The 20,785-nt window shown below is 47.0% G+C and overlaps 2 protein-coding genes across 2 annotated transcripts in view; one reads left to right on the forward strand and one right to left on the reverse strand.

Annotated features, from left to right (window-relative positions):
• VSTM4 (V-set and transmembrane domain containing 4) overlaps nucleotides 1–11,384 on the forward strand; it is a 31,997-nt gene extending 20,613 nt beyond the window's left edge. Inside the window, exons 6-8 of the mRNA XM_081191874.1 lie at nucleotides 3,408–3,514; nucleotides 5,474–5,535; nucleotides 11,166–11,384. Of these exons, the coding sequence (XP_081048000.1) occupies nucleotides 3,408–3,514; nucleotides 5,474–5,535; nucleotides 11,166–11,291 (295 nt within the window). The 3' untranslated portion in view covers nucleotides 11,292–11,384. The remainder of the gene's footprint in view (nucleotides 1–3,407; nucleotides 3,515–5,473; nucleotides 5,536–11,165) is intronic.
• A 6,119-nt stretch (nucleotides 11,385–17,503) lies between these two features.
• WDFY4 (WDFY family member 4) overlaps nucleotides 17,504–20,785 on the reverse strand; it is a 207,038-nt gene continuing 203,756 nt past the window's right edge. The window contains exon 62 of the mRNA XM_081191446.1: nucleotides 17,504–20,462. Within this exon, the coding sequence (XP_081047572.1) occupies nucleotides 20,396–20,462 (67 nt within the window). The 3' untranslated portion in view covers nucleotides 17,504–20,395. The remainder of the gene's footprint in view (nucleotides 20,463–20,785) is intronic.

A 20,785-nucleotide genomic window follows, 5' to 3' on the forward strand; every position in this document is an offset into this window, starting at 1 on the left:
CATAGGAACTCCATGAGGACCTACTCTCCTGAGGTCCCATTCCACATCTGAATCCAAAGTGGCTCCAGCCGACTGCTTGTCGGTTGGGTGGTACCCAAGTTTAGGAAACACTGAACTGAACAGTGCCAATAAACAGCAGCAGAACCAGCACGATAAACAGGGCAAAGACAAGCAGTATCAAACCCCAATGACTGTCTCCGAAACCCCAAACCCGGGCAGCTCGGTTCGGGAGTGGCTCATGGGCTAGTAAAACGACCCCCGTGGCCCACTTGTGGCCCATGGGCCTTAGGTTGCCGACCCTTGGACTACACCATTTCAGACTATAGTTGAATGCTCTCCACCTCCTGCCGATAAAATTCTCCCTGCAAGTAAAATACTTAAACCTTAGGGCAGGTATAGGTAAACTCGGCCCTCCAGATGTTTTGGGACTACAACTCCCATCATCCCTAGCTAGCAGGACCCAATGGTCAGGGATGATGGGCGTTGTAGTCCCAAAACATCTGGAGGGTCGAGCTGGCCTATGCTAGCCTTAGGGAAATATTTTAGCCTAGTTTATTCCCAGATGTACTGATTTTCTAAGCACCGGAAGTTGTTCTTCTAGGGGAGCACAAAAATATTAGTGGTTTTGAGGTCCAGGAACAGTATTCTTGATTCTGCTTTCTGTATAAACTAGGCCTCTGTGTAAATTACTATAGTGATACAAGGTTAAATTGGAAATTCTAATTGTTCTCCATACCAGCTTTCTTTATTTTATTTTGGAGCAATTAATTTGTTTTATTCATTGGACTGGCTTTCATGGATTCTGTAATTTTTGTATATTGCTAGCTGTACATTCATATTACTATTTCATTTCATCGTTCCCCGCTCTGGGATTGAAATATTCAGTGAAGAGCAGGTTATAAATACTTAAAAACAAACAATTTAATGTAAAGAAAACATGTGGGGAGAGTCAAACTTCTCATAGTGTCCTGAGAGGGGAAGATACAATAAACTCCATCAGTGCTTGTAATAATAAAGTTGAATCAAATTTAGGGGGGAAGACCAAGAGAAACATAAGTGTGGTAGATGTTGTGGTGGAAATCCGTAATGTGATTTCAGAGCAGTGAATGTGTGTGCAAGCCATTTTAGATCAGCTTTTGCCAACTTGGTGGCCTCCAGATATTTTGGGCGAAGACTACAACTCCCATCAGCCCCAACTAGCATGGGAGTTGTCATCCAAAATATTATCACATCTGTTTTCCCCTTGAGAAACGTCTTCCTAATAATGGATATCCCATTTCTGCATTTGCTTTGATTGAAATTATTTGGGGCAACCAGGAGGGAATATACCGTATTTTTCGCACTATAGGACGCACTTTTTCCCCTCCAAAAATGAAGGGGAAATGTGTGTGCGTCCTATGGTGCGAATGCAGGCTTTCGCTGAAGCCTGGAGAGCGAGAGGGGTCGGTGCGCACCGACCCCTCTCGCTCTCCAGGCTTCAGGAGAGCCCCACCGCCAGCCCCACAAGCTCGGGGGACTGTCCCCCGACTTGGTTAGAAGGCTGGCGGGGGGAGAAGCCTGCTCCTCCCCGTCGCCAGCCCCGCAAACTCAGGGGACAGCGGCAGGGGTGCAGCGCGCCTTTGCCGCTGTCCCCGACTTGGCTAGAAGGCTGGCGGGGGGAGAAGCCTGCTCCTCCCCGTCGCCAGCCCCGCAAACTCGGGAGACAGCGGCAGGGGCGCAGCGCGCCTTTGCCGCTGTCCCCCGACTTGTCTAGAAGGCTGGCGGGGGGAGAAGCCTGCTCCTCCCCGTCGCCAGCCCCGCAAACTCAGGGGACAGCGGCAGGGGTGCAGCGCGCCTTTGCCGCTGTCCCCCGACTTGTCTAGAAGGCTGGCGGGGGGAGAAGCCTGCTCCTCCCCGTCGCCAGCCCCGCAAACTCGGGAGACAGCGGCAGGGGCGCAGCGCGCCTTTGCCGCTGTCCCCCGACTTGGCTAGAAGGCTGGCGGGGGGAGAAGCCTGCTCCTCCCCGTCGCCAGCCCCGCAAACTCAGGGGACAGCGGCAGGGGTGCAGCGCGCCTTTGCCGCTGTCCCCGACTTGGCTAGAAGGCTGGCGGGGGGAGAAGCCTGCTCCTCCCCGTCGCCAGCCCCGCAAACTCGGGAGACAGCGGCAGGGGCGCAGCGCGCCTTTGCCGCTGTCCCCCGACTTGTCTAGAAGGCTGGCGGGGGGAGAAGCCTGCTCCTCCCCGTCGCCAGCCCCGCAAACTCGGGAGACAGCGGGAGAGGCGCAGCGCGCCTTTGCCGCTGTCCCCCGACTTGTCTAGAAGGCTGGCGGGGGGAGAAGCCTGCTCCTCCCCGTCGCCAGCCCCGCAAACTCGGGGGACAGCGGCATGGGCGCAGCGCGCCTTTGCCGCTGTCCCCCGACTTGTCTAGAAGGCTGGCGGGGGGAGAAGCCTGCTCCTCCCCGTCGCCAGCCCCGCAAACTCGGGAGACAGCGGGAGAGGCGCAGCGCGCCTTTGCCGCTGTCCCCCGACTTGTCTAGAAGGCTGGCGGGGGGAGAAGCCTGCTCCTCCCCGTCGCCAGCCCCGCAAACTCGGGGGACAGCGGCAGGGGCGCAGCGCGCCTTTGCCGCTGTCCCCCGACTTGGTTAGAAGGCTGGGGGGGGAGCCTGGTTTTGCGGGAGGCGGGGGAATCCCCCGCCTCCCAGGAAAGCCAGGAGAAGCCGTGCAGCCCTTTTAAAAGGCGCGTGGCTTCTGCCGGTTTTGCGGGAGGTGGGGGAATCCCCCCGCCTCCCAGGAAAGCCAGGAGAAGCGGTGATCTCTTTAAAGGGTTTGCACGGCTTCTGCGGGCTTTGGGGAGAGGTGAGGGAATCCCCCCACCTCCCAGTAAAGCCAGGAAAGCCCTGTGCAGCCCCTCCGCCAAGGAGAGGCTGCACGGGGCTAAAGGGGAAGCCAAAACAGCGAGCGGGATCCATCCCGCTCGCTGCCTTGGCTTGATCCATAGCTGCACGCAACCCCTCCGGCAGGGAGAGGTTGTGTGCAGCCTGTACGCTGCTCTTTGGGGCTGCGGGGGGGAAAAAGATTTTTTTTCTTGAATTCCCCCCCTAAAAACTGGGTGCGCCCTATGGTCCGGTGCGCCCTATGGTGCGAAAAATACGGTAATGTTTGGTGACTTCACAAAAATTCAGCCTCCACTCTGGCATGCTTAGCTGGTCTTTGTAAGAATACAGTGATGAAGGTTCATCAGATGATGCAGAGACAACTGAAAACCAACAAAAGCTCAAGAGAGAGAGATGGTTAATAAGGCAGATATTGGTTAAGGTTTTGGAGAAGAGACTACCCTTTTAAAATGAACCTTGAATTAAACATCCCAGAGAAGGTTTTATGTGCTTTTCTTCTCCTGCTCTCTATTCACCAGGTTCTCTTGTTTCTCAGCTTAGGGGAAACGGTCACCAGTGTGACAAGCTTGTCTCCAGAACAGCCTGTGAAAATCAAGAAGAAGAAGAAGAAAGTTGAGCAGCCACCTGCCATCCCTGCGAAAGGTGTGTGGTACCTCCTGAGCTGCGTGTTGTGGTGGGTGGTTTGCTGGGTCCAAAGTAGTGGCCAAGGTGAAAGTTACCAAATCTTCACAGTCCAGAATTGGCAATGGGTGGACAACCCTTGTTCAGTTTCGTGGTTGGTCTGCGAGTTGCTTTTTTCTCATGTTTGACTCGACCAGCCTTCTGGTTTGTCCTAAAGAACATCAGATGAACTCCAGAACTGGAAGATGTGTCAGTTTTTGGTTTGCATATTTTTTCCAGCATAGTTTACTGATCCACATGTTAGAATTCCTGCTCCATGATTGCAGTCATGGGATTGTTGTCTATCACATGACGGTGTATGTTTTGACTCCACAGAGTGGGAAGTGACAGAGACAGGATGTTTGTGTTACTGTGTTCAGTGAAGTGGGACTATTGTCCTTTGTTCTTTCTCTTTGCTGCCTGATGCTAGAGAGGGAGGGAGCCTCTCGCAAAGCTCCGTGTATGTTTATATGTAAATAAAAGTAGATTAGCCAAAATGCTGAGGTCTGTCATGCGAACTGCGAAAACTGTGTGGATCTCTAAGTGTGCTGATGTCTGTTGGCATTGGTCACTGTGATGAAGAAAGCTTTTGAAGCTCCTGAACAGTTGACCAGGAGGGAGAGAACATGTCAGTCAGGCATGTGTCTCTGCCAGGGTCCTACTCGAGTATAGGACAAGCTCCTGACAGTGCACACCATGCAGCAGCAACAACAAAAGGATATTGGTGCATCAGGAAAGAGTTCTAAACGAACTTTAAAAGGGGCTCACTATTAGCACCAGTCAGCAGTTATAGCTGGTCCCTTTGACGGCAATGCTCCCAGTGCCATCAGCCTATTGAAAGCGTGTCTTCAAAGGAGATTGTGGTAACCTCTGATCAGCAGTTCCTCTGATACCATCTGACATCACCCTTTGAAATCTGACAGGTGACAATCAACTGGTGTCAGATGACTGGTAGGCCAGTTCCAATTCTTCACCCTTGATCTACCTGCTGCTACAGCAGCACCCATGCGAGATCAACTCCAGTACGTCCCAGGTTTGGCCCCGATCCAACTTTAATTTACTCTCACACAGCAAGTGGAGCTGCGTGCACAGAAAGCAGTCTTCCAAAAGTAATAATTGCACCAACTGGTTGTTTGATAGGTAGGGTGGTGGTGAATCCAAGCCTACTATTTCATCCAAGCAACTGATAAGGAAAATTACTCATTTTTCAGAAAGATTCCCCAAGTGGTAACTGGATGAGGACGGGATATTGGTTGTGCAAGTTCTTCTGCAGGGAATTCCTCAATTGGCGTGGGATGCTCTACATAGAATCATCTTGAATCTATGTGGGACCACAAGGATCATCTAGTCCTGATGGACTACATGGAATTGGCGGAAATGACTGGCAAAATCCGAGACCAGGGAGAAGAGTCGGTGGAAGAAGATTGGAAGAAATTTAAAGACTATTTACAGATATACTGTAAAATTAATGAATGTTAGAATGATGTCGGAATGAAGTTAAGTGGTTTTAGTAGCAATGTTACAAAGGAGTATGTAAAAATGGAGATGGAAGCTTTGGTTTGAAGGTGGTTCCTGGATCAATCAGGGTGCCTGTGCCTTGATTTTCAGGGTGCCACTGTTTCTTTTAGCCCCTTAAAGCTATGGGTTTGTTTGTTTTTAATAAGGACTTTTGGTTCTTTGTGTGAACATTGCAATCTCTTTGACCACAAGGCTGTGGTTGGAAAACCCTGCTTTTTTGAGCAGATGGTGCAGATTGCTAGGCAAGGCAGTGCATTCCTGTGCGCAAACTGTTGAATCTGGACTGCTGTTTGCCTTGCCTTTCCATTATTTTGGCAGGTTTTCCCTGAGTCAAAGCTTAGGAGTGTTTCTGCATGTCCTAGAAGGAACCCAGTTTGCAGAAAGAAGGAGTAATTCCTCGCCGTTCTGTTCTTACCTTTACAGCACCGATATCCACCTCTTTCCCCAAGCCCAAGCTTCTGAAACCACAAAGGAAAGTCCTTCTGGTAAGTAGCCCCACAAAGGCATATCCAATTCTCACTTTCACCCAGATTGTTGTGTGGATAGGATTCCATCCCAATTATAGTGACAGCTTTTGCTTGTACCTTCTAGGTGCATAGCTCATTTTAGTTGGAAGGTAGACCATAGATTAGATATCAGGTGGGCGCCTTCATTTGTGGCCCAGGAAAAATGCCTTAGTACCCACTTTTTAAAGACCTCCTATTCACGCAGGTGGCACTGTGGGTTAAACCACAGAGCCTAGGACTTGCCGATCAGAAGGTTGGCGGTTCGAATCCCCATGATGGGGTGAGCTCCCATTGCTCGGTCCCTGCTCCTGGCAACCTAGCAGTTCGAAAGCACGTCAAAGTGCAAGTAGATAAATAGGTACCGCTCCCGTGGGAAGGTAAACGGGGTTTCTGTGCACTGCTCTGGTTTGCCAGAAGCAGCTTAGTCATGCTGGCCACATGACCCAGGAAGCTGTACGCCGGCTCCCTCGGCCAATAAAGCGAGATGAGCGCCCCAACCCCAGAGTCGGTCACGACTGGACCTAATGGTCAGGGGTCCCTTTACCTTTACCATTCACTTGAAACCTCTGAGAAGTTACAGAATGGTGCCCATCAGCTGTTTAGCAAGGGAAGGAGATGTAGAGCAGGGAGGGCGAAATTCAGCTCCCCCTCTCAACAGCTGCCAGCACAGCTGGCAAGGATTCTGTATGTGTAACTTGAATGTATCCTTCTGCCAGACTGTGTGTGTAAGCACTTTTTAAACTTCTCCCTTTCCAAAATAAATTCTGGGTCTGCCTAAAATAGCAGGGAAGGCTTGTTTCTGAAGTTGACAAGCTTGCAGTGATTCAGGATCAGATTTCATGCCTATTAGTTTTGGTAAAATGTAGAGGAGCACTTTAGATATAGGGAGTTTAACCCACCTGCCCACAAACACACTCACACAGTTTTTACAGATGACACTTCTCCCACCCCCCAACCCCCCCAATTTGTACAGTTTTCCCTAATACAAAAATGTTAATGGAGAATTGCAGTACATATATTGGCTATTTTTTAAATAATAATAATAGTAATAATAATATGCAGATATTGTGCTAGATGACTTTTGCTGTTTAGTTGCAGATATATATAGCTAATACTTCCGTTTTTTAAAAAAGGAAATATACAAAATGGAAATGCATATGGCCTCCACCAAATGCACACGCCTCTATTTTGCCCATTACAAAATGTAATAACAAACTAGGTACACAGTGTCTCAGGGCCTCATCAAATGATGAGACTGGACTGCCAGAACAATGGGCAACATTGTCATTTCCTAACCTTTCCTACAGACTACAGCAGAGGTGGTCAACTGCTGGTCCATGGGGCTGATTCGCTCCCACAAAAGTGGTTTTCTATGGCTCCCCCCAATTATTTGGAGGCAGAAAGAAAAGTACTGACCATTAGGGCTGGGCGATACCCGTTTTACAACATCGTGATATGTTGTTGTTTAGTCGTTTAGTCGTGTCCGACTCTTCGTGACCCCCTGGACCAGGGCACGACAGGCTCCCCTGTCTTCCACTGCCTCACGCAGTTTGGTCAAACTCATGCTGGTAGCTTTGAGAACACTATCCAACCATCTAGTCCTCTGCCGTCCCCTTCTCCTTGTGCCCTCCATCTTTCCCATCATCAGGGTCTTTTCCAGGGAGTCTTCTCTTCTCATGAGGTGGCCACAGTATTGGAGCCTCAGCTTCAGGATCTGTCCTTCCAGTGAGCACTCAGGGCTGATTTCCTTCAGAATGGAGAGGTTTGATCTTCTTGCAGTCCATGGGACTCTCAAGAGTCTCCTCCAGCACCATAATTCAAAAGCATCAATTCTTCAGCGATCAGCCTTCTTTATGGTCCAGCTCTCACTTCCATACATCACTACTGGGAAAACCATAGCTTTAACTCTACTAATATATCACAAGGTCTGAAATAAGGATGGAGCTTTGTTGAGGCATTCGCTGGCTTCACGGGTTTTCCCACAACAGGTCCAAAATTATGAAATCAATATTGCTTTATCGCCCAGCCCTACTGACCACATTGGGACTCTGCAGAGTTTCATGGTGGCCTCAGAATCAGCACTGGGCTCCCAATTGGTACAGTGCAGTTTGGGGATCTTTGCGGTGACCATGACAGCGTCATGGTGTCAGATTCCTCCTTCCCATTGCTCCTTGTGAGTCTTTCCTTGAGTGCTTCCACAGGGCCTGGAGTCTTGGAGTGATTGGGAACATAGGAAGTTTCATAAGTCAGACCATTGGTCTATTGTGCTTGATGTAGTCTACACTGACTGGCCCACCAGAATCACAAGTCTTGGTGTTGATGGGTGAATGAATCTAGTGTCTAGCACTGCAGATGGCCCTCCTTGGAGAGGTGTTTGGTGACTCTTAAAATCACCCACACTAAGCAGAGAGGGCTGGTTAACACCCTTCTTCCTTGCCATTTGCTTGTTCACAACTGCTATTCCCAACCTGCCTTTTCTCCATTCAAATAAAAAGTTACGAGAGGCCAATATCTTTTCTCTTGTTGCTGGAAACTGCCAGGCATATGAATCATGTCAAGTACCCATCTCTTTCCCCATTAACAGCAAAAACATGCTGAAAACTATTAACCACCACCCAGCAGCTTCAGAAAGAGAAACAAAGATTGCCACAACTATTCGCCAGCATGTTTGTGTACAGTCACACCTTGGTTTTCGAACAGCTTAGTTCCCGAACGTTTTGGCTCCTGAATGTCGCAAACCCGGAAGTGACTGTTTTGGTTTGTAAACTATTTCTGGAAGCCGAATGTCCGATGGGGCTTCTGATTGGCTGCGGGAGCTTCCAGCAGCCAATCGGAAGCCGCACTTTGGTTTTCGGACGTCTTGGAAGTCAAATGGACCTGGAACGGATTCTGTTCGACTTCCAAGGCACAACTGTATTAGGAAGAGAATTGCAGTTGGCCATCAAGAGAAGCCCTATTAAAAAGGGCCGTTCTCCCCGTTGCTTTGCTGCCCCAACATCTGTTCTAATTTTATGGCATTTTCTGGGCGTGGACGTTAGCAGAGATGATGTCACTGGCTCTACATTTCTGCCCCAAATATCTTTTCTTCCATGATATACTTCACAAGTGCTTTCTAAAGCATCGAGAATAGATTTTTTTGGGGGGTGGGGGAAATCACAATGGACCCCTGCTGCCTCCAGCAGTTGGGTTTGGGTGCCCATTTTGTTGCAGCTGTTGCTGCTTTAATTTCCAGGTCAAAATGGTGTTCTGAGAAGCCTATGCGGTTACACGCTGGGAAAGTTTCATCTTAACTTTCATCGCGCAAAGCTCTCTTTCCAACTAAGCAAACTTGGCAAAATATAATTAAAGATAGACAATGGCAGCACACACACCCCTCCTCTGATTTTTGCCTGGGAAAGGGGCTATGATAAAGCTGTATCTCCCATGCTCAGTTATTACACATCCTTTGTTGAGAACTGTATGTGCTCCACAATTTTGAACCTCCTGTGTGTTTCCTCATATTTTCAATCAAATTATTACATACTGGAAATATGCATAAGGGAAATTATTCTACACATTTTATGGTGCGCCGTTGCTTGTAGCAGTAATTGAAGTACCTTTTCCACTTATGAAAGTACTAATTTTATTTGCTTTTATTGCTTTTCTAGATGCAATTATTTATTTAGTGTGTTTTGGCTTTATTAAATTATGTTTACTATAGGAACATCATAAAAATGTATGAAAGTAACACATCAGCCAATGCTGCCCGGTGACCTGTATTGGAAGAATCGAGTGTTATTTTTCATATCCAAACTTAATAGAATAAAGTAGGAATAAAGAGATAATCTACCCAAGAAAACAATGCAATTTCCAGATAATATAATAATGCACCTGGACAATGTGATTTCATAAATCTTAGCTCTAAAATTTACATGAGCTGGGTGTTGCAGGGCCGTTTTTGGATTCATGATGTTTTGGGATGGAATTGGAATGAGAAATGTAACCAAGGAGGGGAAGAAAAGGGTCTGTTGGTTTGGCATGAACAGAAGGTGCCCACAAGAGCAAAACACAAAGGCTAAATGGGCCTAGCCTCCTGAAACCGAACTCTAGAGTTCATCCAGTCATGCTTCCTCATATGTGAGGCCTATGGAAGACCTTTACCATCTGCACTAGACTACTTGAACCCTCCAAATGGAGACTGACATGGCTGAATTCTAATATATATCACAGCACAGACAGAAAGAGAGCATGTGAATGAAGAGAGTTCCAATGTAACCTCCCTGATCTACCTGGTTTCTAGGTTTTCCTCCTCCTCCTCCTCCTCCTCCTCCTCCTCCTCCTCCTCCTCCTCCTCCTTCTTCTTCTTCTTCTTCTTCTTCTGTGATCGCTCATAGCCAACTCAGATTGTCTTCCATGAATATGGTCTTAACAGTTTGTCCATAAGTGACTGTGGAGTCCAATCCTTCCACAGTGGGGACATAGGTTTCTGGGCGGGAGTTGGTCACGGTGAGGATTTGCCAAGTGTGCCTTCCTCTTGGCACATTTCTCCCTTTCGTCCTGGGTTCAGGCGTCTTCAAAGTCCATGGCACTTTTGGTAAAGGCTGTTCTCCAGTTGGAGCGCTCACAGGCCAGTGTTTCCCAGTTGTCGGCGTTTATACTAAAAAAAAAAAAAAATTTCCCTTGAGAGCATCTTTAAAGCTCTTTTGTTGACCACCAGCATTACGCTTTCCATTCTTAAGTTGGGAATAGAGTGGTTGCTTTGGAAGATGATAATCAGACATCTGAACAACATGACTAGTCTAACAAAGTTGATGTTGAAGAATCATCGCATCTTTGCGTCTTCCAGTACACTGACATTTAGTTTGCCTGTCTTTCCAAGTGATATTATATATATATTTAGGCATTGTTGATGGAATCTTTCAAGGAGCTGGAGATGATGTTTATAAGTGGTTCCTGTTTCACAGGCATACAGTACAGTTGGTAGTACAATAGCTTTGTAAAGCATTTTGGTTTTCCTGCAAATGTCCCGGTAAGGTTACCATGACTTCTAGGTGAGTGCTAGGCACTATGTACTGAAGGTTTCAGTATAGGTCAGGGAGCATTCAGAAGAACACTGTTGAGCTATATATTGAAGACCAGGGTGGAGAAGTGGTTCTACTTTGGCTTTGCTGCCGCTTGTTGGCTTTTTATATATCTAATTTTAATTGGGCATTTTCCACACAAGTTTTGTATTTCTGCCTATAAAATAGACATCTTAGCTTGCAGGCCTATGCATTCTTACTTGGGAGTTAAGCCCCATTTAAATCAGTGGGACCTACTTCTGAGTAAACATGTGCTGTTGATTAAGTCATCTCAGAGTAAGCCCACTGAGCTTAATGGACATGGCTAACTTGGATCCGTTAATTTCGGCGGTCTACTCTATATAAATCTCAGTTGGATACAACCTTCTGATTCATGTTTGAGGAACTGATTCTATATGTAACCGGGGAAGCCCTGGCTCCGGGCCATAGATTTATTTTGCTGCTGCCGTTGTTCATTTTACTGCTGTCGCATGTTTGCTAAAAGGCAGACTGCCAAATTACCCAGTAAACTCAATTGAATGGACACACTTCTCCAATTGTGTTTTGCAGCCAAAAATCGCTGATGAGAATCTAACCTATGCTGAACTGGAACTCATCAAACCTCACCAGGAAGCGCAAGGCATTCCTACTATGACTGTTTACGCTCAGATTCTCTTTGAAGAAAACAAGATGTAAACGCAGGACAGGTCCTATTTTCGATGGCATATTTAAATTCCTTTTGTGTGTTCTTTATTGATAAAACGTTCTCTTCTTTCCTTTTTACTTCCATTCCTGTCTTGTTTTTTTTATAAGGTCTTTAGAATTATTCTTCTTGAGAATCTACGTGGTGCCCTGTTTAAGCTTGAAGCTAAGAGTGGTGAACCCTCTACAGTGGTACCCCGCAAGACGAACGCCTCGCGAGACGAAAAACTCGCAAAACGAAAGGGTTTTTCGTTTTCGAGTTGCCTCGCAAGACAAATTTCCCTATGGGCTTGCTTCGCAAAATGAAGCTTGCCCCGCAAGCTCCGGGGACAGCGGGGAAGACCCGCTGTCCCCGGACCTCTTTTGAAGCAAGGGGCGGCGTGGAGAAGCGATCTCCCCGCAGCCCCTTGCTTCAAAAGAGGTCTGGGGACAGCGGGGAAGAAGCGATCTTCTCCCCGCAGCCCCAGGTCCGGGGACAGCGGGAAGCGCTTCCCGCTGTCCCCGGACCTCTTTTGAAGCAAGGGGTGGCGGGGAGAAGCTATCTTCTCCCCGCAGCCCCTTGCTTCAAAAGAGGGGACAGAGCGGCGCTTCCCCTCTGTCGCCGGACGGTCTCCATAGGAACGCATTGATTGATTTTCAATGCATTCCTATGGGAAACCGTGCTTCGCAAGACGAAAAACTCGCAAGAAGAAAAAACTTACGGAACGAATTAATTTCGTCTTGCGAGGCACCACTGTACTTCACCCACTTTTAATGTTAAACAGCATTTTGATTCTTTTTTGATGATGGGAGTTAGCTACAAAAGCACCCCATTCTAAGACACAGCTCCAGCTTCTCAGTTGAGCCACAGTTCTCAGTTTTCTAGATGTGGGACGATGTCCCAGAGAACTTTGCAATCCAAGGATACTTCTCTGCTCCTTGCCCCTTTGGGTTCCCAAACACCGACATTTGCAGATGTAATCTCAGAGCCTTTCTCTATAATCTTTGATAATTCTTGGAGAACAGGTGAGGTCCCTGCAGACTGACGGCGGAAAAATGTGGTTCCCATCTTCAAAAAGGGAGTGGGGAAGAAGTCCCCAAGAAACTACAAACCACTTGATACCAGGAAATTAAACTGTTGTCCTGTGAGCACTTGGAAATGTGTGCAAATTCTGGCAGCGTATGCACATTCTCAAATATGCCACGAAGTTTTCACATATTGCCCAGAGAATGTACAAAATGCACCTGGGACATGCATGTTCTCCTTGTTGGAAAGATACATAAATCCCCAGAGAATGCAAACCGTTTCCTGTTCAGGTGCTGATTATCTGCACATTCTCCATGTGGTTTGGCGAAAGTGCACATTGGCTGGTTGTTTTGCACATTCATCTCACGTTTCCTCTAAGATTACCTTACATGACACCAATATATACATAACATCATGTTTATGTCTGTTGTACTGGTTTGCTTCTCATTCATCTTTTTGCTCTATCAGCTGATGGGAATTCTGAAGGCAGGGGACGTGTTTTCAGAACTCACGCTCGTTTGGGGGGCTAAGAGGAAGTACTCCCCCATGATGTCATTTCCTGTTGACAGCCCTGCCTAGTTCCCAGAGGGAGTACCGTATTTTTTGCTCTGTAAGACTCACTTTTTCCCTCCTCAAAAGTAAGGGGAAATGTGTGTGCGTCTTATGGAGCGAATGCAGGCTGCGCAGCTATTCCAGAGGCCAGAACAGCAAGAGGGATTGCTGCTTTCACTGCGCAGCGATCCCTCTTGCTGTTCTGGCTTCTGAGATTCAGGATATTTTTTTTCTTGTTTTCCTCCTCCAAAAACTAGGTGCGTCTTGTGGTCTGGTGAGTCTTATAGAGCGGAAAATACGGTACTTTCTGAAAGTAAGAGACTGCCTCACCTCGGAACCTTGGGGTATAGAAATTTATGGCAAGGGTTTTTCTTTTAAGGCAGACATCCTCTCTAGGACAAGCTGGCACCTGGCTTTGTTGCTGAGTCATGATATTTATCCTCATCCTTCTGCTGTCATTGGTAAACTGTGGTCTTATGCTGAGATGGAAACAAGTGTGCCTCCATTAGCCTCTCCCCACCAGGCTGTTAACGTTAATGTTGTGTGTCCTACCGTTCGAAGAGAGAAAGAGAGAGGAGCTTTGACTAAATATAGTTTGTTCTTCCACATTAAACTTTATCGCCATCAGCAAACAGGAGTAAATCACATTAGCATGGGCGGGTACAGGTGTGGGGGGAGGGGACACAGCGCGGGAGGGGAGATTGCCTGTCGAGAGATCCCAGGATGTGGGAATTGATTGCACTTCGCCCTAATTGGCTCATTTGGCCTGGATGCCATTGCAGGGTCATTACAAGCAAAGTCTCACTTGCTTTCTTTCATTTTTAAATAACTGTAACATTGCCCTCCGGCCTTTCGTTATTCTAATTTACAACCAAACAGTGCCCTCCTTTCCTAAGATGTCTTCTCCCCGACACCAGCTTATTATTTTATTTTGATTTTTTTTTGCAAAGTAATAATAAAAAAGTAAATAAAAATGTGCCCCCCCCCGAGACCGTTCCGTTGTAACTCTCCAACCTCCCGATGGTTTGACCCCTTTCCATTTTAACAGTGCAAATTTGACAAATACCTTCCGTATCTCCTCAAAATCATTTCACCAGTCTTACCTTAATAGCACATGTTAACTTAGCATTAATAGCTATATCCCATGCCTCTTTAGACCACTCTTCCATTTTAAGGTGTCTTCTTAAACAGGAAAACTCGAAGAGTACATCCGGTTAAAAATTTCTAATGGGTCTGTACTGGTTTCCCCGCACATTTAAGGAATGATTAACACACAAACACAACGCTTCTCATACCTAATGTGAGCCATTCCACGCAATAAAGGCAAGGAAGGTGGATTCTCCATGACTTCTTCTCCAGTCAATGCTAATTGGCCAACACCATGCAAGACAGCCAGTGTGGTGTAGGGGTTAGAGTGCTGGACTGGGACCCGGGAGACAAGGGTTCAAATCTCCACTCGGACACTGGGTGACCTTGGGCCAGTCACTCACTCTCAGCCTAACCTACCTCACAGGGTGGTCTTGGGGATTAACTGAAGACAGGGGAGAAACATGCACAGCATCTTGAGGTCCTTGGAGGCAAGGCGGGATATAAACAAAATAAACAATATTCTACTTGTCCAGCATTTCTGGGAACAGCAAACATCGTGGAAACCGGCTGGTTGTTGCACCCAGTCACAATGAGGAAGAATTTAAGCAAAGCACAGAAACAGGCAAGTGAAAGGTTGGGGTGCACTGTACCAGTTGCTTAGTTCAATCAGAAAATACTGCGGGAAAGCAAAAAAGTGATGCGATCCTAAGCACGTTTCCTCAGATGTAAGTCCCACTGAGCTCTATGGGGCTTACTTTCAAATCCCCAGCAGACAACTCCCAAAAGTTCCATATCAATGTTAAATAAGATAAGAGAATGGAACCTTGTGGGATACCTCCACACAACAGCTATGGAGCCATGCAACCATCTCTTCATAACTACTTTTCTGCCGGTGGGAGCAAAACCACCGTGATACAGATACCAATGTTGGTATGGAAACTGCCTTGGGTGCCCTGTATAAAGACCTTTGTTGGGAGACAGAGGCTGGAGGACCCATCCGGTCACAATCATAATAATAATTTATTATTTATACCCCAGCCACTCTGGGCGACTCTCAACAAAATATTAAAAATGCGATAAAACATCAAACATTAAAAACTTCCCTAAACAGGGCTGCCTTCAGATGTCTTCTAAAAGTCAGAGAGTTGTTTATTTCCTTGACATCTGGCAGGAGGGCGCCACCACCGAGAAGGCCCTCTGTATGGTTCACTGTAAGCTCCCTTCTCACAGTCAATCCCCTCTTGCTAGATTTTACCAGCCATGATGGGCAGGGATTGCGATGGCATGTTTTTTTTAAAAAATTACTTTATTAAATTTATATATTATGGAATGAGACGCTCCTATTTTCCTCAGAGAAATGTTGGAGGGTATGCAATACACACCCATAATTTCTGCGCATGCACCCACTGGAGAAGGTGCAAGTGTAAGAGATTGGACAGAGAAGAATTTATGGGGACATAACTACTACATCCTTGGATGTAGTTCGAAAGCACGTCAAAGTGCAAGTAGATAAATAGGTACCGCTCCAGCGGGAAGGTAAACGGCATTTCCCTGCACTGCTCTGGTTTGCCAGAAGCAGCTTAGTCATGCTGGCCACATGACCCAGAAGCTGTACACCGGCTCCCTCGGCCAGTAAAGCGAGATGAGCGCCGCAACCCCAGAGTTGGCCATGACTTGACCTAATGGTCAGGGGTCCCTTTACCTTTACTTTAACTACTGCATCCACTAAGTGGTAGCTTTTCCTTGATGGTGTACTCCAAACACGTATGTAACTGTAATAAAAAAGGCTCTTACGACTCTTGGCGTGTGTGATCAGCCTATTCTGCTCCCCAGACACCCACCCCTCTGCTAGGTGGGGCGCACGACTGCTCCACGAGGGAGTCCTGAGCATTGCAGGAAGGCTGCGGTCCCCACAGTGGCCGTGTTGGAAAGACGGCATGATCTGCCGGAAGAGAACGAAATAAAATGCCCTGTGAGCAGATCACAGCATCCACGATGGGGGAGGAAGCCAAAGGCCATGCCTATGTATCACTATAAAAAATAACATTAATTGGGATGCTTCGCCATTTCCTGAACAACCCATAATTAGGTTAGATAAGAAACTAGCAGTGTCTGAGAGCTATAAATGTCTAAATTAAGTTATTTTGAAAGTGCCCGGCACTTTGACATTTTGAGAGTTCACAGTAATTGAGGTATTGAGATAAAATTGCTCCTGTTATTTAAAAGGTCATTATCTTCTTCAGTTAGATAGATGGAGACTATTTTCCACTCTAGTGAGCCGTTCTATTTGGGACAATTATCCAGGCTTGAGTAGATCTGCACAGGCCCTACTCCCACTTATCACAGCTCCGGCCGTGACACAGTGAAAAGGTTTGTAAATACAGGCTCAAAATAGCCCATCTGTATTCAGATCACAAGCAGGCACCAAAAACAACCCTCACGCGACACAAACGCCATAGTTAGATGCTGAACGACCCAAACGCAGCCCTTGGAACAAGAGAAAGCCATTTTGCAACCGGTCCCTTCACTCCAACCCCCGCGTGCTAATTATGTCATTATTAAGGGAAGTTTTTCTTTTCCCTTTCATAATCCACACTGGTTTCTTTAACGATAAAAAGACTTAATTTGCCCTTTTCCTTTTTTAAGAAATCAACAACAAACAGCTGCCATACAAGCAGTAGGCGGTCTTCCGTGCATTCCTGAACTTACAGGAAAGCGCAGCCAAGGGCTTCATAAGGTTTTCAATGAGCAGTTCGGAAGGTTGCAGAATTCAGCCCACTAATTTTATAGCCTCCAACATTTCTCTGATGAAAATAGGGACGTCCTATTCAATAATAATAATTTCACTTTTTATACCCTGCCTGTCTGTCTGGGTTGCCCCAGTGACTCTGGGCAGCTTTCAACAAACTGTATTTTTCACTCTATAAGATGCACCAGACCACAAGACACACCTAGTTTTTGGAGGAGGGAAACAAGAAAAAAAATATTCTGAATCTCAGAAGCCAGAACAGCAAGAGGGATCACTGCGCAGTAAAATCAGCAATCCCTCTTGCTGTTCTGGCTTCTGGGATAGCTGTGCAGCCTGCATTCGCTCCATAAGATGCACACACATTTCCCCTTACTTTTTAGGAGGGGAAAAGTGAGTCTTATAGAGCAAAAAATATGGTTTATAAAAACATAATAAAACATTAAACATCCCTATACAGGGCTGTCTTCAAATATCTTTGCATAGTTACTTATCTCCTTGGCTCAGGGGTCACTTAATTTCATACCCTCCATCGTTTCTCTGAAGCAAATAGGAAAAGCGGGGCATTCCAGGATCAAATCAGAAACCGGGACAGCGCCTGTAAATCTGAGACTTAAATCTGGAAAACATGGACACTTAGAGGGCCTGTTAGATTTGTAGAATGAAAGAAAGCCCCTCTCCCCCCACCAGACACCTAAAAAGTAAGGTAAGCACAACAAAAATAAAGCACCCCAGGAAACCCCTGCTGAACTTTCCCCTTCCATTTGATAATTTTCAAATGGAAATCCTTTTTTGTGAACTGATGGAACACGGTCAGGGGAATGAGATATTTATTTATTGTTAGATTAACCAACCTGCCCTTCGAACCGTAAGGTCTCAGGGCAGGTTGCAACAGTGGAATATACAATCATAAAACAAACAGACCCGTTAACAAACAGAAACGATTCCCAAAAACGATTCCCAACCGCTTATGTATAAAACAGTTAAAAAAACAACTTCACATATAAAAACAGTACATTGGAAAACAGTTCTGTATTTTACAAACAATTAAAAATACTTCCAAGACACCTGAAACTGTGAAAAAGATGGGAGAAAATACATGGAAGCAGCTTTGGGCACAGTCAAAATATCCACCTCAATGAAGCATCACTTGATTCCAGGAACCAAGCACAAAATACATCCGGTGTCAAAACGTGGTGGTCAAAAGGCCCCGACTGAATACTACAGGGCATCTGGGTTTTGGCCTATGCAAGTTGTCTCTCCATGGTTTGTTGCAAACTCCATAGGCACTGCCTTGTCTGTCTAATGCACTGTAAATGCCAGTTGCTCCAGCTCAGTTTTGTGTCTGTTTACAGTGCCAGAGTTTGGTGTTTTGATCCATCTCAAGTTGCCTAGCTGCATGGGTTCCCTTAGTCTCTATGATTTTAAGCTAGGTAAAGGTAAAGGGACCCCTGACCATTAGGTCCAGTCATGACCGACTCTGGGGTTGCGGAGGTCATCTCGCTTTATTGGCTGAGGGAGCCGGTGTACAGCTTCTGGGTCATGTGGCCAGCATGACTAAGCCGCTTCTGGCGAACCAGAGCAGTGCACGGAAACACCGTTTACCTTCCCGCCGGAGGGGTGCCTATTTATCTACTTGCACTTTGACGTGCTTTTGAACAGATAGGTTGGCAGGAGCAGGGACCGAGCAATGGGAGCTCACTCCGTTGCAGGGATTCGAACCACTGACCTTCTGATCGGCAAGTCCTAGGCTCTGTGGTTTAACTCACAGCGCCACCCTCGCCCCTTGATTTTAAGCTACAGAAGAAGAAAACAATGAAAGGAGCTCGTGAGGCCTGATACGCTCCCAGGAGGCTCTTGGCCGTGGATCTGCTGAAGGTAGGGGGCTTCCCCATAGGTATTCTGGGGATAGCATGTGATGTTCCACTGGGCTTTTGTTTCATAAATAAGCATCTCATGCAGGCTTCCTCAACCTTGGCCCTCCAGATGTTTTAAGACTACAATTCCCATCACCCCTATCCAGTGGTCCTGCTAGCTAGGGATCATGGGAGTTGTAGGCCAAAAACATCTGGAGGGCCGAGGTTGAGGAAGCCTGATCTAATGTGTTACTGGGCCTGAAGTCCAAAAGTAAACCCTTTGGACAGCCACAGTAGACAGAAACCTTTATTTTCTTTAGTAAAGGTAAAGGGACCCCTGACCATTAGGTCCAGTTGTGACCGACTCTGGGGTTGTGGCGCTCATCTCGCTTTATTGGCTGAGGGAGCTGGCGTACAGCTTCCGGGTCATTTGGCCAGCATGACTAAGCAGCTTCTGGCGAACCAGAGCAGCGCACGGAAACGCCGATTACCTTCCCGCCGGAGCGGTACCTATTTATCTACTTGCACTTTGACATGCTTTCAATCTGCTAGGTTGGCAGGAGCAGGGACCGAGCAACAGGAGCTCACCCTGTCGTGGGGATTTGAACCGCTGACCTTCTGATCGGCAAGTCCTAGGCTCTGTGGTTTAACCCACAGCAGTATACGCCCCCAAATTGTACCAGAAAAAGAAGCTATTCCAGGAAAATGCAGGATCAGTCACATACCAAATCAAAGTTTGATACTATTTATCATAGGGCATACCTTTTTGGGGGCAAATGTTCTGCTCTGGACACATTTGGAGAAAGGGTCATGGGATGGCTGCCAGGGGTTCATGGCAGCACTTCTGGAAATGGCCGCCACATCGAAAAGAGCAGAGAAGGAGAGAGGAGGACCACAAAATGGTGTGGGCATGGCTCCTCCAACGATGGGGGAAAGGAACCTCTATCAGTTACCAGCACACTCGCTCAGAGAAAAGCTCTTTGGACGGCTCCTCTGTTCACAAGGGAAGGGAGAGGTCCAATCCGCACATGCGAGTGAGTTTAAGGGGGCATGTTCAATTTAGGTGAGGCCAAGGCAGTGCAAACAGGAACCCAGCTGTCTTGTGCATTGTGGATTTTTTTAGAGGGCATTTACCAATGCCTTTTGTGGGTGCCATGGGAGGAAACCGGTGGGCACACTGGCAATGCCAATCAGAGGCACTTCAAAAAAAATTATCATGCCCTAGGCCAGGCACATCCAACAGGTAGATGGTGATCTACCGGTAGATCACTGGACGTTTGTGGTAGATCACTGGCTCCCCCCAAAATGCTCAACAACTTTGACCTGAACCCCCCCCCCCCAAATGGGGCTTTCCTCCTCCCTAAAACAAGGTCAACAACTTTGACCTGAACCCCCCAAAAGGGGGTAGATCACTGCCAGTTTTTAACTCTGTGAGTAGATCACAGTCTCTTGGGAGTTGGCCACCTCTGCCCTAGACAAACAAACCTTTGGTAACTGAACGAGGATGCAGTGGGGAGAGAAAATGGAGCTGCGTTGGACCGCAGGTAACACCCCCTCCCCTTCCCCATGGTTACGGTAAGTTCACAGGCCAGGGTCAAAGGCTTTAGTCCACAGCTGCCAAGTTTCCTAGAAAGAATAAATGCTGGTAATAAGGACATTTCCTTAATCTCCAGCATTGGTTGGCAGGAGAAAGTCTTTGGCTTCATATCACATTATTTAATAGCAGGCTTAGACTATGGCAGAGATTATACCCAAGACCTACACCTGTCTCTGCCTGGTATTGTGGTTCATCATTCTCTGCACATCTCACGTCCAGGTGAGGCCATCGAGGAGCAGACGATGGATCTTCCTACTCATCTACTGACCAGCAGAAGAGCTTTCCTGTGTCATCGCCGGCCAGGAGCTTGGAAGAATTCCTTGCGTGGGGAGAAGGCAGAAAGGACATATTTAGGAACAAAACAATCGGCAACATCTGGATCTTTCAGAGTCTTATGCAGCCGGTGCTCACTGGAACAGAATCGTTTCAAAACAAAGCACTGGAGAATATTGCCGCGAACGTCACATATCTTAAGACAGAAAACATTTTTTCAAGTCAGGTCTGTTTTTGATGGAAAGGAAGAAGCACAATGTGGAAGGAGTGCTAATAGTAACAATCCATAGTCTCTAATTACCACTCCCTTCCACATGGAGATATTTTATTATTATTATTAAATCGCCTAGGGAGGGACAGCCGCACACC

Source organism: Podarcis bocagei, assembly GCF_964188305.1.
Source record: "Podarcis bocagei genome assembly, chromosome: 4".
Classification (NCBI taxonomy): Eukaryota; Metazoa; Chordata; class Lepidosauria; order Squamata; family Lacertidae; genus Podarcis; species Podarcis bocagei.